The 14,937-nt window shown below is 47.7% G+C and overlaps 1 protein-coding gene across 3 annotated transcripts in view; it reads left to right on the plus strand.

Annotated features, from left to right (window-relative positions):
• Positions 1–14,343, plus strand: part of fign (fidgetin) — a 24,552-nt gene extending 10,209 nt beyond the window's left edge. For all 3 annotated transcript variants that reach the window (XM_062457964.1, XM_062457965.1, XM_062457963.1), the window contains one exon: positions 11,655–14,343. In XM_062457964.1, coding sequence (XP_062313948.1) covers positions 11,655–13,891 — 2,237 coding nt within the window. In that variant the 3' untranslated portion in view covers positions 13,892–14,343. The remainder of the gene's footprint in view (positions 1–11,654) is intronic.
• Positions 14,344–14,937: the final 594 nt, after the last annotated feature.

Genomic DNA, 14,937 nt, shown 5'->3' on the forward strand with positions numbered 1-14,937 from the left:
AAATAGAGGCTGTGATGTCATCAGGCCGTGGAGGGTGTGTATCCCAGAGCTGAGGGACCACATTTTGAAGCTGCTGGTATGTGGCTGACCTCAGATGTTTGAAACTCAGAGAGCTCCCTGTTGGTTGCTGTTATTTCATGCATACCCAAATGAAGGAGCTCTGTGATTGCCTCGTGAACACTACACCGGCTTATTTAGTCGGGCTGTTGACTATTCATCAAGGGAGCTGCCAGCATCCAGGAGCAGAGCTGCACAGCATTATGCACACAGCCCGCAATAGAATCAGGACTGAAAACGAATAAATCAGGGATATGTTTTGAAAAAAAAACGCAAGCTTGTGTGATAGGCTCATGGTGTGTTCCTTAGCCATTGGTTATTGTGGTCATCTGGGGTCTGTTTGCCGTTGGTTAGCCTGCTTGCTTCTTGTGCTTGATTTTCATGTGGGAAAGCAGCACACTGAATGTTAGATCCTCATTTGCTGATTTCGCTCCCTGGCTAGAAATAAAGAAAGAAACACTTTATCAGTACTGATGAGATCCTGCATCTCTGATGAGATCCTGCACCTCTGAGCAGGTCCAGGCTGGTTCTTCTCCACTCCTAACAGCACTACTGTGCTATTCTTGGGTTCAAGTGATGCCTGGAGCCAATTCACATTTGAGGAATAGCTGACCTTAGGTTGTGTATATTGATGAGTGGGATTTGTTTCTTAATAGAATTGTGTCTAATTAATTAGCTTTTAATTGGGAAAACTCAGAGCATGCAAATGCAGCACTTTCAGGTTCAACTGTTAGTGAAAGGAGAAGTAACTATACCCCTATGTCCGTTTAATGAGATGTTTGTTCGTTGCGGGCGTCTTTGTTTTGAATTCACTCCGACTGTTCTAGAATCGCAAGAGTGTGGTTACTGCTGCTGTAACGCTGACCATATGAGAGAGAAAATCAGCAGTATTTTACAACATTTCTAATCCATTAAATCTAAATAAAACATCAGAATTTGTCACAAGTCACCTTCTATTTTCTTTTTTAACAAGGCCGTTTCTTGTCTCAAGCATGAAAAGTCTTGTTTCACCAGTAATCATTTCTTGCTCGTTTCACAATGTTTCACAGAAGGATGTTCTGAGCCTGTTTTTCATCCCTTTCCTTCTTGCCTCATTTCTTTCAAATGGCTGAAGTCTTGGTGAGTCGTCTCCCCTCTCATCAGCTCTGCCCACACGTCTTGCAGGGGTGAACCCAGTTGGCTGTACGCCACCCATCGCCCAATCAGCACCTCACAGCCAACGGCTCCCATTCCTGCCTATTAGGCTGACCAATGAGCTGGGAGCTGGGGGACATGTAAACCAAGAGGTACCAATACCAACCTTGTTATACAGTATATATAGCCTTGTTATACAGTATATATAGCCTTGTTATACAGTATATATAGCGTTGTTATACAGTATATATAGCCTCCTTATACAGTATATACATACTTGTTAGAGAACAAAGGTACAGTACTTCATCGGTTAGAATATCTGTAGGTTAACTTGCCATTATTCCTGTGAAGAGATGAATATTGATAAACTAACAGAACGAGGTTTATAGGTCTCAAGGACTTTTCAAGGAGATGCACAGAAAGCCGAGAGCGTTGTGTTTCCACCGGTCTCTGTGCTCGTTTGTCAGTCAGCAAGCTGCTCGTTTCTCCTTTGTCCTCACTTGCATTTGCTTAGTGATGGTCTTTTTAGTCTTTAGTGTCTCTGTGAACTGTCAGTTCAAGTCCTCTGGGATTGGCGTCAGACAGTAGTAGCTAAGAGAGAAAAAAACGCAGCAACCATACATTTCATGATGTGAAATGTATGGTTGAACAGAGAGACAGAGACAGAGAGTTGAACATAGAGACCCTGGCAGTTACCGTAGTGATCATGTCCACAACGCTGTGGACATCTCATCTCCAGCTCTGTATAATGTGTGCCGGTGGGCGAACCAATCTCCCGGACAACTCTCTCCTTGTAAACGTTCCCCTTGAAACTTTGTCGATGGCACTTCAGTAACTTTATTACAGTATAGCGGAGAGATTTCTATTTCATATTGACCTCAAATTGCCTCAGTTGTCTCATTTCACCTTTTGTCTGGCCTGTGTTGGAGAACTGACCTTGCAACAGCTCAGTCAGTAGTCACCATGGAAGGCTTCAGAGGGAAAGTTAGTTGTGGTTGCAGACAACGTTCCTTTAGTTCAGGTCAGCTGAATCCGATCTTTTCAATTACAGTCCTTTAATTGTTGTAAAGCAAGGACAGTAATTGAGTAAAACGAAAGATGCTGATAAAAAAATAAATGAAAGACAAAGGGTTGAAGGGGTCTGTGGTTTAATCGATGGCTGCACAGTTCTTACTTTGGTGAAGGTACATTTCCAGTCACTGTTGTGTAGTTCCTTTTTAGATTGAAACTGCTTCTCATTGTCAGACGATAAGATCAGTCTTATCAAACTGGGCCCTCTTTTCATTTTTGGCTGAAATTAGACCCGCTCAGGAAAGAAGATGAGAGTGCTTCTGGCAGAAGGAAAGATGAGTTGGTAGTGTGCTGCTACACAGATCAGTGTGGAGATGTCCGGCTGAGAGGAAGAGGGAAGGAGGAGGAGGGGGGGGGGGGGGGGGGGGGGTGTACCATCGGGTTCTGCCTTAGTCTGGGGGAGTGTGTGTTGTGTTTGCTGAAAACCCAACCAAGATATGACCGACCCTCCTGTAGTCTGGCGACGGTGAGGAGACGCTCTAGAAAATTCAGACGAATGCTTCGAAACGTCTGTCCTCGACGGTGCGAGAACAGGGGCTTGGACACATCTGTGCTGCTGTGTCGGAAGCTGTCATGTCAGTCGCGTCGGTTGTGTTTCTTCATTCAGCGTTCAGCGCGGTGTGCTAGGAGGAACAGGGCCGTGGCCGGCCCGCGGTGAGGCCTGGTCAAGCTGCACGCCTTGTAAACAACAATCCATACAGACTTTCCTGTGACCTGATGTTCTGCATCAGCAGTCTGTTCTCAGGGATCAGATGATCATTACCGAGGAGTTCCTCCCTGTCCAGCAGTTCCCAACTGGCCTGGGATGTAATGTGGTGGTGTAATGTGTGAAGTAATAACAGCGGTGAATCGGCCCAGTGAACAAGGTAATCTGTTAATTTCCAATGGAGCCGGTCCTATGGTTTGTAAATGAGATGACTTGCTCCTGGTGCCATTAAGCTGTTGCAGCACAGTCAAAATCAGATGATGGACGAATGTGATAAGAGCCTTAAGTCCAACCAGAATGCTCTCTTTTTCCTCCATGCCTGTTCTTCCCTTCGCAGTTCAGAGCTCGCTTCATTGGGGCGGCCTTTGGGGATGGATTGGGGAGGTGGTGGGGCTTTTGGGAATGGTTCTGTTGGTGAGAGAGTGGGGTTTTGGTCAATGAGCCTTCATGTAGCAAGGTCGCAGTCCTCCTCTCCTCTCCTTTGAAGTGTGTAAGCGCTCCCAGGAGGGGGAGAGTAGTCGTCCTCCAGCAGAGTTTAAGACTCTGCAAACCTCTGCTTCCCTTCTACAGCTCTCTGTGGAAGTCAAGGAAGGCCAGTTGAACTACCCAAAGGCAGTCTGGTAGCTAATAAGACCTCTGAGTATTCATCAGCATTGTGCTGCTACACTGTGTACCTGTTGTGGTGGCAACTCTATTACATTCAATAAGAGGGAACATGATCCCAGTCTGGGTCTGGTGATGCAGAGGGTGGGAGGCCTTAGATCAGAAAAGAGGAGGGTTCCATGGCTCTGCTTTTGGCCTACTGAGTCCAGGCTTAATGAGCATCACTGGGACAGAGAGATGACACCACAGACATGCTCTCGGCCTCTTAATGTGCTGCATGACAAGGCGAAAGGGACAATACAAGACACTCATGTCTCTAGAAAGCTACACAGCTAATTTCAAAGTGTTAATCTAACACCGGAAGTGTATACTGGAGTCTGGAGTCATGGACTGGACCTAGATAAACACTCCTAGAGTAAGATGAACACGCTTGCTGTGTTAATTTCAAATTAACAATTTGAAATGTATATTCAGGTAGTCAGATTTGTTTAGGCCCTGGGTCAGATCAACTGTAAGTGTAATTTTTTCAATTTAGTTAGGTTTTGTTTCACTGCTTGAATGTAACTCGTATCTCAATACAAAAAACTTTGATAAATGAAATAAAAGGTGCTCGTTACTGGACTTTCAAGCTTCTATCCACGACCGTTTCCAGCACTCATATACAGTCACACATATTCCTGTTTTACTTGGCTTAGAACAGCTTTAAACTTTGCAGGCTTCAGTGAGTTTGTTTACAAATGACAGATCAATACCGTTAGAGGTGTGCTAGTCCAGATGCTAGGTCTCTCCTGGGAATATCTCTCTGGTCCCTTGAAAGGAGGCTTGTTAACAGAGACTTTCCACTGTGTTGTCTTCGCCAACACTACCTCTTCACATGCGTATTCCATAGTGTGTATTGTTCTCCAGCACGTTGGCTAAAGTACAAATGTGAGGCCTGAAAAAAGTTCCAGCAGTACTGGATGTACGGATGGGAAAAAATACGGAAATTCGCACCTACACACACACACACACACACACACACACACACACACACACACACACACACACACACACACACACCTACACACCACACACACACACACTTCTTATTGTACACATTCTCACATTGTTACATCACAGCATTTTCCGCAGTGTTGAGGGTTTCCTGATGTTTGGTGTTTAGGGTTCTGCAGTGTTAGCTTTGGGAACTTTGAATGCAAGCTTCTCTTTAACTAGGCCCATTAGCCTATAGAGGCTGATAAAACAGGACAAGTGGTACCCCTGTATGTGCGAGAGATTTACATAATGAGAATGATTCATCTCTCTACCGTGGGATTAATACAGAGGTCATAATGTATGCTGTACTTTACGGTGGTATAGAAATCTTTGAAATAGCCATGAAGTTAAGTGTGGAAAACAGCTCGCAGCTATGATGGAAATGTAAGGTATGTTGCCGTGTGGTTGCCAGGAGAGTTGAGCAGGTATGAGGGTGGTGTTCTTGTTTCCTCCTTCCATCCCAGACGATGAAGGATGGAGAGGGTGGAGCTGACAGGCGTGTCCTACTGTCTGTGTCTCCTGTGGTAGAACACAGCGGCGCTGGACTGTGCTTACACTGACCAGCAAACACAACATTTTGACGTAAAGCTGTTCCAGATCGGGATGTATTTATGATTCAGAGGGACGTGAATGTGCTTTTAGATGTATTGTACCGTCATTTTTACAAAACATTTTTTTTTTTCTTTCTCCTGGAAAGAGTCATAAAGTAATAGGAACAAAGGTCACTAACTGACTATCGTAGTGCTTCCATTACGTTGTCTTGTAAATGATCTTTTGGGTTGTTATTTAGGATTCCCTTCATTATGAGAGTCTTTGTAGCTAAACATCTAATGGGCCGGTCTTCATGAAATGAGGCACTTGAAAATGATTATTGCTAGCAATATAAGATAATGGATAGCCATTACATTCCCTGCTGTCATGTGCACATTTATTGTGTGTGCTTGAAATACGACGCATGCCCTGTAAGTACTTTACCAACCACTTAATATCAGAAAATCACTGTGTGTGATGATTTATAATTACCACAATGTGCATTGTGTCTTGGCCCAATAATTAGCTCATTTTCTTTGTTCTGATGGATGACCGTGGTGGAGGTGAAGGATCTCTCTTGCTCTGTTCCTGTCATCTAAGGGAGCAGGATCGCACCACAACATGCTGCCGTGAGCAGAGAACACTACGACACGTTTGCCTTGAACTGGTCAACAAAAGGAAATCCTTCTAAGTCACACAGAGTGCAGAGTCTAATAGGGTGACAACACAGAACCAAGATTCCAACATGTTCGTTGTGTTCGGCTTGACTCTCAGCACCCAACAACCTGTGTGTTTTTATGTACGTTTCTCCCCTGAATGTACGTTAACCACAAAAATCTGTCCACATATACGGTAATTGTGTCTGGACTGGAGTTGAACGGCAGTTAAGTTTATTTCGAGACTTTTGAGTCCTGTTTGTTTACACCAGTGTTTAACAACCTGCCCACCTGCGCTGGGTAAATGCCACTGTGTGTCGTTCCTGTGGCTCAGCCCTCTGGGACAGGCAGGCAGGCAGGAATCAGCGTCGAGGAGGACTGTATCACCAGAGGACAGAGGCGTCTGAAAGGAATAATCCGTGTTTACCAGATTGAAATGATTACAGCTTTGTCACGCCATGCTCTGTGTGCTGCACATGCCTCTCTGAGAATAGCATCATGAATATTACTGTGATTACCAAGAGGGGGCCTTGTCACAGGAAATTGACTGCTTGACTGACAGGCCAACTGCATTAAAGATAAGTGCGCCTTGTGTTTACATCCATCTCTCTCAGGTTTGGCTGGGGTCGGCATGGGCTTGATCAACCAGGGATTGGCTCACTGTCCTCCGAGGCGGAGCCTGGCATTACTGGCTGTGTTTGTTGTTCAGGAATAATTGTGTGGTTTTAGTCGGTGTCATGTGTCGGTGGTTGTCTTCCAGGGTTCTGCTATCACGGGAACAGGAACCGCACTCTCGGAGACATCCAGCCCAGCAGAACCTGATGACAGGAGAGTCAGATGTCTCTGTCGTCGTAGTGAGAAGTGTTTTCTCTGAAGCACGGTGCAGCAGGCAGACACTCGCAGGCCATGCAGCTCAAATCTGCCTTTAATTAGTTTGGACAAGCTGAATGTTTGAAGCACAATGCAACGGTACGCTTTCGCTGTTATGGTCTTCTGGTTTTCTAATGATCAGAAATATTTATGTTTTTCAGAGAAGTCCCATACAGGGGTCAGCGAACAGGTCAAATTAAAAGCTTTTTTTTTATCCCTTACCTCATAATTGGTTCAAAAGCATTACAGTCTGTGCAACATCCTTAACTTAACTAAGACCCTTAACTCATTGCTGAATAGCATAATTGGATGGTAGAGCCTGTTCTACAATGTGTAAGAAAATAACTGTGTCTATGAAAGCAAATTCCCCAAACCATCTTAACAACGTTAAACATTTGATTACTATGCAGTGCGCAGTAACAGCAACATTACTCCATTATTACATGCCGTTCCACGTAATTGAATGGGTAATATATCTGTGATTGCTCTGTGTGGCGTGGAGAGAGGAGGCTGCGGGTACGTGGGCTGTCTGGAGGGGTCTGCGTTGTTACTCATACTGTTACAGCGCAGCGACAATCACAGCGTGATTCATTTGTACTGTAGCGCCCCGCGGCTGGAGAAATCTCTGTTTCTTGCAGTAGTGCGTCAGCTGTCAGACTGGTTGGACTGGGAAACGTATGGACTAAACCAGTGAAAAAGACAGTGACTGAGGACGGCGTTCCTTTACTAAATGAGGGGTTAAATGGTGTCCTGCGGCACAAAGATTCATTGGAATTACTGTCACATGGATCTGTAAATTGAGTTTAAATGGTCTTAACTTGATATGTGAGATGAATGGGATTGAGTTGGTCCAGCGATCACCACGACACATTGCATTAAAGGGCTGCCGTTGCACGCAGTTGAAATTTATCAAGTGAATTTAAATACGAGCTTGTTTTTATTTATAAACGTAATTACCGACTGTCCGCAGTATCTGCACGCTTGTCACATCGAGCGGTCTGAGTGTGCAGTATAAAAGCAAAAGCTCTCATAATTATGTTTACATCCGCCGATGAAAATCCCAGGGCTGTAATGATCAGTAATTATAAATATTTTTCAGTGTGTCTCCTGCTTCAGCTGGGCCTATTGTGCGATGTGAAGTGCAGAGTTGGTGCAGCTTAATTATGACATTGTACATGACTAAATGTACCAGTCTGCTTCTAGCCCGGAAAAACACTTCCAGTGAATAATCACGTTCAAGTCTGACTTTAAAGAGCTCATTACAGTTAGTTTTCCAAAGAGCAGCTTATTAAACACAGTTACCTAATAAGCATCTTTGGTGGTGCAAATTGCCGAAAATGATAATGAGTCTGATTAGGCCACGTTTCAATTACGACAGCTACCTCTTCCCTCCCCCTGTCTGTCTCTCCCCCTCCCCCCCCCCCCAAAAAAAAAAAAGATCGAGAAAAGTCCAGCGCTTTATGCTTGGGATCCTCCTAGAAAGCATTTGGTCTCTCTCTCTGTCTATCCACCTCTCTCTCTCCCCCCCTCTCTCTCCACCTCTCTCTCTCCCATCCCCCCTCTTTCTCCCTACAAACACGCACACACACAGACACACACAGACACACACACACACACAGACACACACACACACACAGACACACACAGACACACACAAAAAAAAGGAAAAGAAAAGTGCTCTGCCACCTCTGTGCTTCCTTTCAGCAGCACAGTAATGAATAGAGAATTGTGCAAGCGGCGGTCCAATTTAGGCACTGGGAGATTGGATGGAGAGAGTGGAAGCCAGTTCCTGTTTGCTTCCAAACGGCCAAGGCTACCAAGATTAATAGTTCCCTAAAAGGTCAGCATCACTGTTTCATTCTCAATGATCACAGTAGAAGAAATTAAACGCTGTGCAATATCACACGTCACTTGGCAAACTGCTGTAGGCGTCATCCTGGGATGTGTTCCTTATGTAACAAGTGTCAAATATCAAAGAGATCCATTACCCATCTTGATTTAAAATAGCAAGTGTCGGTCCATTGGTCATTTTAGCATTTAAAACAAAAACATTTGATGTATTGTATTGCAAAGAATAGACCATCTCCACCAGAATAGACCTCTAAAACACACAGGCATCTTCTTCTTCTCACTAATCAGATGAATTTGAGCCGAAGCCCTAAGGCCATCTGAAAACATTCCACTAATGGAACAGTCAGTAATTATCCCAAGGAAGACAAAGGAGCGTGTGATTGTTGGTGTATTTCCACGAAGAATGAAGAGCGTTCTGGCTAATGATGCTAATCCAGATCCCATGTCTGTCGTGGTAACAAACACACGATCAGGAGAAGAAGAGCGTTCTGATGCTGCATCTGGAATGTAAACATGACGTCTCGGTGTCTGCAGGAGAGCATCTTGGGTTTGTCTCCCAGACAGAGAGACAGGTTTGCGTCCGTCTGTTCAGTGGCCCCGACTGGATGTCATCACCTTGAATGTGCTCGTTTCTTGTTGGTGGTTGTTGAGTGTACTCACACAAACATGCTGAAAGGCCTCACCCAGCTGAAACCCAGCACACTGCAGCAGCAGCTGCCCTCACACACCTGTGGGTGATGCTGTAGGCACTTGTGATTGTTGACAGGGAAAGAGAATACCGTTCTCCAACGTTCACACTCTGGGGAACTTAAGTGCTGTTACCCTCCTTCTTACATGGAGAGGAATGGCCCTCTCTCTCCTCGGCTGCCTCCATGCTTCGCTGAGCTCGCTCCACCCTGCTGTATTTAAATCGCTCTTCTTTTCTCCGGTTTCCATGTCATTAAGCTTGTGATGCTCAGGGTTGTGAAGGAGCGCCTCTCTGATTGTCCAAAGTGGCACTTTGTACTGAGGGGATTTACTGTAAAAGGAAAAAAAAACAGAAAAAAAAAAAAAAAAAGACTTCACACTCCACATGTGCGTTCGTTTGTGAACAATCGTGACAGCGATTAGATTTAACAGTCAACACTTTCCAGGTCTCTGCCCAAATAAGTATGGATAACCTTTTTGAACGTATTTATTATTATATCCATGAGATAGAACATACTAATTTCAGATTGTTTCCTAGTTGACAGTAAGCAGCAGGTAGTTCAATAAAAGCCATTTAACTGGTAGGATGAAACCTACAGCCGTTTAAGGCTCTTCAGCTTGTACTGTTAGAAAATGTATTAGCACTTGAAATGTCTTTCCCTTGCTATGTACTGTGCCAACCTACACACTTTAAAAGGAGCTGTTCTAACTAGAGGATTCATGCACAAAGGTCTGCAGAGAAGGAAACTCTTGACGTTCCTAAGGGAGTCTCACTTCAAACCCTCTCTGTGGGTACAACTAAACTGCACAGAATTTGAAAAAATATGCCTTTTCTTTATCTTACATCACGATGAATATACATATATATATATATATATAATTACTTAGCTACTGCTACTATTTCCTGTTCATTTTAACCATAGCAGAAGTGTCTGTCTGTGTGTTCATCTCTTCCTCTGTGGTTCCTCCAGTCCTCCAGTGGAGTGTATTGTGTTTACTCTGAGCAGATTGAGTGGTACACGGCATCATGGATGCTGTGTGCCATTCTGCCAGTGGTCTTTGCCTTGGGCTTTTCCTAATCATTAGCTTGGAAGGCTGACAACCGTGTGAGTTGTAGCATGGATCTCTTTGACTAAAACCTTGTAAATTAACACAATTAGCACAGCATCATCCTGCTAATTAGCTGCTGGTGTCTAGTGTGGCGTCTAGGGGAGGGAGTGAGAAGGGAGTCCACGTCTCTTTCCTACCAGACAGACACCGCGCTCTAATCCGCCCCTGGAAGGGAACTGTTTATTGCCTAAATCCTACGATTGGGACTTAAGCTACAGGAGTATTAGGTATTGTACAGCATCGTCTGGTTAGTGAAGATGGGCAGGAGACCCACACTGCAGCACAGGAGAGGCCATTGATGTGGCGCTGTGGTCACGGTGCCTGACCACACACTGTGGTCATCAGTCATATAACTGCGGATGTATTACTGAGTGTGTGTGTGTGTGTGTGACAGCTTGCGTGTGTCCATACGTTCGCTATGATTGTTTTCAACTATAATCACTCCACTGTTCTTGGGGCTATACACTCTCTGTGCTAATCCCTGGCTTAGACTTAGATGACAGCATATGTAACTACTTGCATTTGCAGATGGGGTTTAGGATTAAGCTTGTGAACCCTGCAGGCATCCCAGCAAAGAGGAGAGGAAGATGAGGGAGGTGTTTTCCCTCCTGGCTCGTGGAGAGGCGCGCTGGAGACAGACACTGTTGTGATTCACGCCAGGCCGAGCCGTCGGTGTGATGAAAGCAGCAGAGCGCTGCCAGGAAGATTGCTTCGCCGCTCGCCTCCGAGCAGATCTGAGACTGTCTCGGAATGGCTCAGATGAGACTTGGATTATAGACTGACCTGCCGATGTCTGTGTCAGTCTGGGCTGTGTTGGCTGCATTATACTGTGCTAACCAGGTGTTGGGTCCCCCATCCATACCTAGCCTGACACTTCCTCCTCCAGCAAGGCTTCTTCTAGGGGTGTCTGGATGAGGGGACTGTCACTTAGTGGGGGCCAGGTTAGATTGGGTTTAGGAAGCTTCTGGGATTGTAGTTGTTTCTTCTGTCTTCCCAAGGTGTTTTAAGTGTGCCAGGTGGGAATCCAAACCTGGTCTTCCAGTTGACAGCTCATCATCTGCTAGACCGTATGGTCATTGTCACCACTGTTTCAAGTTTTCAATAAGTGTTGAGTCCGCTTTCTAGACATTTGCCAGGCCATTATTGTAAATGAGACGGAGGTTTTTAATTGGCATGCCTGGTCAAATGAAAGACATTTGAAAACCAACATTTGCTCCTTTCATCCTTCTTTAAGTCCATTGACAAAATGACAGCCATTAACCCTCTCATGCCTTGTTTTGTGCCTTAGCTGATGCAGACAGCTCGTCGTGACTGATCTCTCTCTCTCCCTGTGGACTGTGTAGGCCTAAAGATGCAGTGGACCCCAGAGCATGCGCAGTGGGCAGAGCAGCACTTTGACATCTCGTCCACCACCCGCTCCCCTGCTCACAAAGTGGAGGCCTACCGCGGGCACCTCCAGCGCACCTACCAGTACGCCTGGGCCAACGACGACATCTCCGCCCTCACCGCCTCCAACCTGCTCAAGAAATACGCGGAGAAGTACTCGGGCCTCCTGGAGGGCCCGGGCGAGAGGGCCCTGCTGTGCTCCTACGCCGAGGGGGCGCCGGGACTCATGAACGGCCGCAAGTCGGAGAGCGATTCCTGGCAGGAGGGGATTTACCCCATGAACTGCGCTCCAGATGTTGTATCTGTGAGCAAAGCTGGGATGACAGCTGCCCTGCCCCCCACAGACGTGTCTGCCAGCACAGGCGGCTCCCCGGGGCCCGTCAGCAGCCTGGCCGAGGCCAGATACTCCAGCAGCAACTGTGGGAGCCACGCGGTCGCTAGCATCCACTCGGCCCTGTCCTCTCAGGAATACGCCGGCGGTTACAACGGCTCCTACCTGCACAGCAGTTACAGCGGGCAGACCACCCCGGCCCTCCCCTCGCCTCACCCCTCCCCGCTGCACAGCGCCGGGCTTCTGCAGCCTCCCCCTCCGCCCCCTCCCCCTCCCCCCACACTGGTGCCCAGCTACAACGCGGGCCCCCCCAACCTGTCCAACTACAACTACCCCTCCACAGGGTATCCCCCCCAGACTGCTGTCGCCCCAGGCTATAGCCCGGGGGGAGGCCCCCTTCCATCCGCCTACCTGCCCTCCGGGATCACCGCCCCCACCCCCCTCCCCCCCTCCACCCTCCCCGGCTACACCTACCAGTCCCACAACCATGCGCCGATCGCACCAACTCCTCTGAACGGCAGCTCGGCCAACTCGCTGAAAAGAAAAGCTTTCTACATGACCGGCCACGGAGATATGGACTCCAGTTATGGTCATTTCAACTACAGCCAACAGAGTTCCTCCCAGAGCCCCATGTACAGGATAGCAGACGGCGGCCTCTCAGACGCCAGCAGAGGGAACGGGTTTGACAGGAATGCCGAGGCGGCATCTCTAGCGTTCAAGCCCACGAAGCAGCCGATATCCTCTGATCTGCAAAGAAAATGTAGCGGTCAGTCCGGCAGAGCGCCCACTCCCCCGCCCTACGGAGCAACCAAAAACGGCGGCCTGCGCCCGTGCGACTCCTTTGGGAAGTTCCCGTCCCCGCTCATGAGCGAGCCGAGCGAGGAACACCGACAGCACCTCGCGCATTCCATCGCCGGGTCGGACATCGGCACCGCTACCTCATCCACACACGCTGCGGAGGAACAGCTGAAGAACAGCGACGCCAACCTGGTGGAGATGGTCACCACCGAGATCCTCCAACAGGCGCCCCCGGTGGACTGGAGTGACATTGCGGGTCTAGATCTGGCCAAAGCCGCCATCAAAGAAGAGATTCTCTGGCCCATCCTTCGGCCCGACATGTTCAGCGGACTGTCCTCGTTACCTCGGAGCCTGCTCCTGTTTGGACCTCAGGGCTCAGGCAGGACTCTGTTGGCCCGCTGCATGGCCAGCCAGCTGGGCGCCGCCTTCCTACACCTCAGCGGCTCCGCCCTGGTCACCAAGTGGCCGGGCGACGGCGAGAAGATCGTCCAGGCCTCCTTCCTGGTGGCGCGCTGCCGCCAGCCGGCCGTGGTGTTCATCAGCGAGGTGGACGTGCTGCTGTCGGCCCAGCAGAGCGACGACGGCCCCGCCAGCCGCATCAAGAGCGAGCTGCTCATGCAGCTGGACAGCCTGCTGGCGTCGTCCGAGGAGCACGTGCTGGTGGTGTGCTCCAGCAGCAGGCCCGAGGACATCCCCGACGCTCTGCGGAGGTACTTCGCCAGGCGCCTCCTCGTCCCCCTGCCCGACACGGCCGCCCGCCACCACATGATCGGCCAGCTGCTCTCCCAGCACAACTACTGCCTCAGTGACAAGGAGCGGGCGATGCTGGTCCAGAGGACCGAGGGTTTCTCTGGGCTGGACGTGGCCAGGCTGTGCCAGGAGGCCGTGGTGGGCTCCCTCCACGGCCTCCCCGCCAGCGACCTCTCAGCCATGCACCCCAGCCAGATGAGAGCCGTGGCGTACCAGGACTTCGACAACGTCTTTTGCAAATTCCAGCCCAGCATTTCACAGAAGGAACTCGACACGTACACCGAATGGAATAAAATGTTTGGTTGTAGTCAATGAGGGGAAGCTGTTGTGAGACTGTGTGAGCGATCCTCATACTGTGCTGTGTGCTCCCCCCTGCTGGGACAGAAGAAAGGACAGGTTAAGGTGCCCTTAAACCCTCGGTGCAGCAAATGCACATCCCAGTATAGACCTGGATAAAACACAGGCACAGGCTTTAGACACATGCTGGCGGTCGGCACATTTAACAGTAGGGAAATGGTATTTCTATGCTTGCTTCTGCCGAAGCCAAGTACTGCTCACATCGCTCTGAACTGATGAAATCCCTGTGTGTGTGTGTGTGTGTATATAATTCTGCTGTTCTTGAGATTTCATTTGCTATCAAGTGCCTGAGGTGGGTGCTCCTTTATTTTGGTCCTCGTTATTTCTTCGCCTCACAATCTACATTGGTGGCATGTGCTAATATAAAAAAAGCTTTAATATGAGACAAAAATAAAACATTTAGCCCCCGTCCCCCCTCTACCCATTTTCATAAATAGTATCTCACAACTGTGTTTGTTTTTGTGGACTCTGTGAACAGGTAATCTGAACTCTTAATTTGTAGGAATCATTGATTTTCATGTTCTCTCATTTTGAAACTCAGGAAAGTGATTGTGATATGTACAGTACCTCAGAAGATTGTGTTAAAGCACTACACACTGCTAAAAGCATTAGGATTGCATTTGAATTAGTGTCATGTAAAAATAGAAGGTTGTTGTACCACGACTGGCTACCATGGCAAGGTTATGACATTGAATGTACCAGAGGAATTCTGGAGTATATGGGAGAAAATAAGCAGATGTTTCCTCATCCTCTTATTTGAAATGTATCATTTTAAGTGAAGAATCCCATCATGGACCTAGTCTTATCTGATAAGTTGCAGGGATGAAGGAATTAGGCTTCCCCCGTTCTTCTTGACTGGCCTCGATCCACATAACCAAGAGACAGAACTCACGTTCCAGTTTTGCCCTTTCAGTTCAACGTTTGTATATCGGAGAGAACAGGATATAGGTATTTGTCAAAACATTTCAGCAGCTTTATTTCTCCTTGTAGATAGGAAGGGTGCA

Source organism: Osmerus eperlanus, chromosome 3 (genome assembly GCF_963692335.1).
Source record: "Osmerus eperlanus chromosome 3, fOsmEpe2.1, whole genome shotgun sequence".
Taxonomy (NCBI): domain Eukaryota; kingdom Metazoa; phylum Chordata; class Actinopteri; order Osmeriformes; family Osmeridae; genus Osmerus; species Osmerus eperlanus.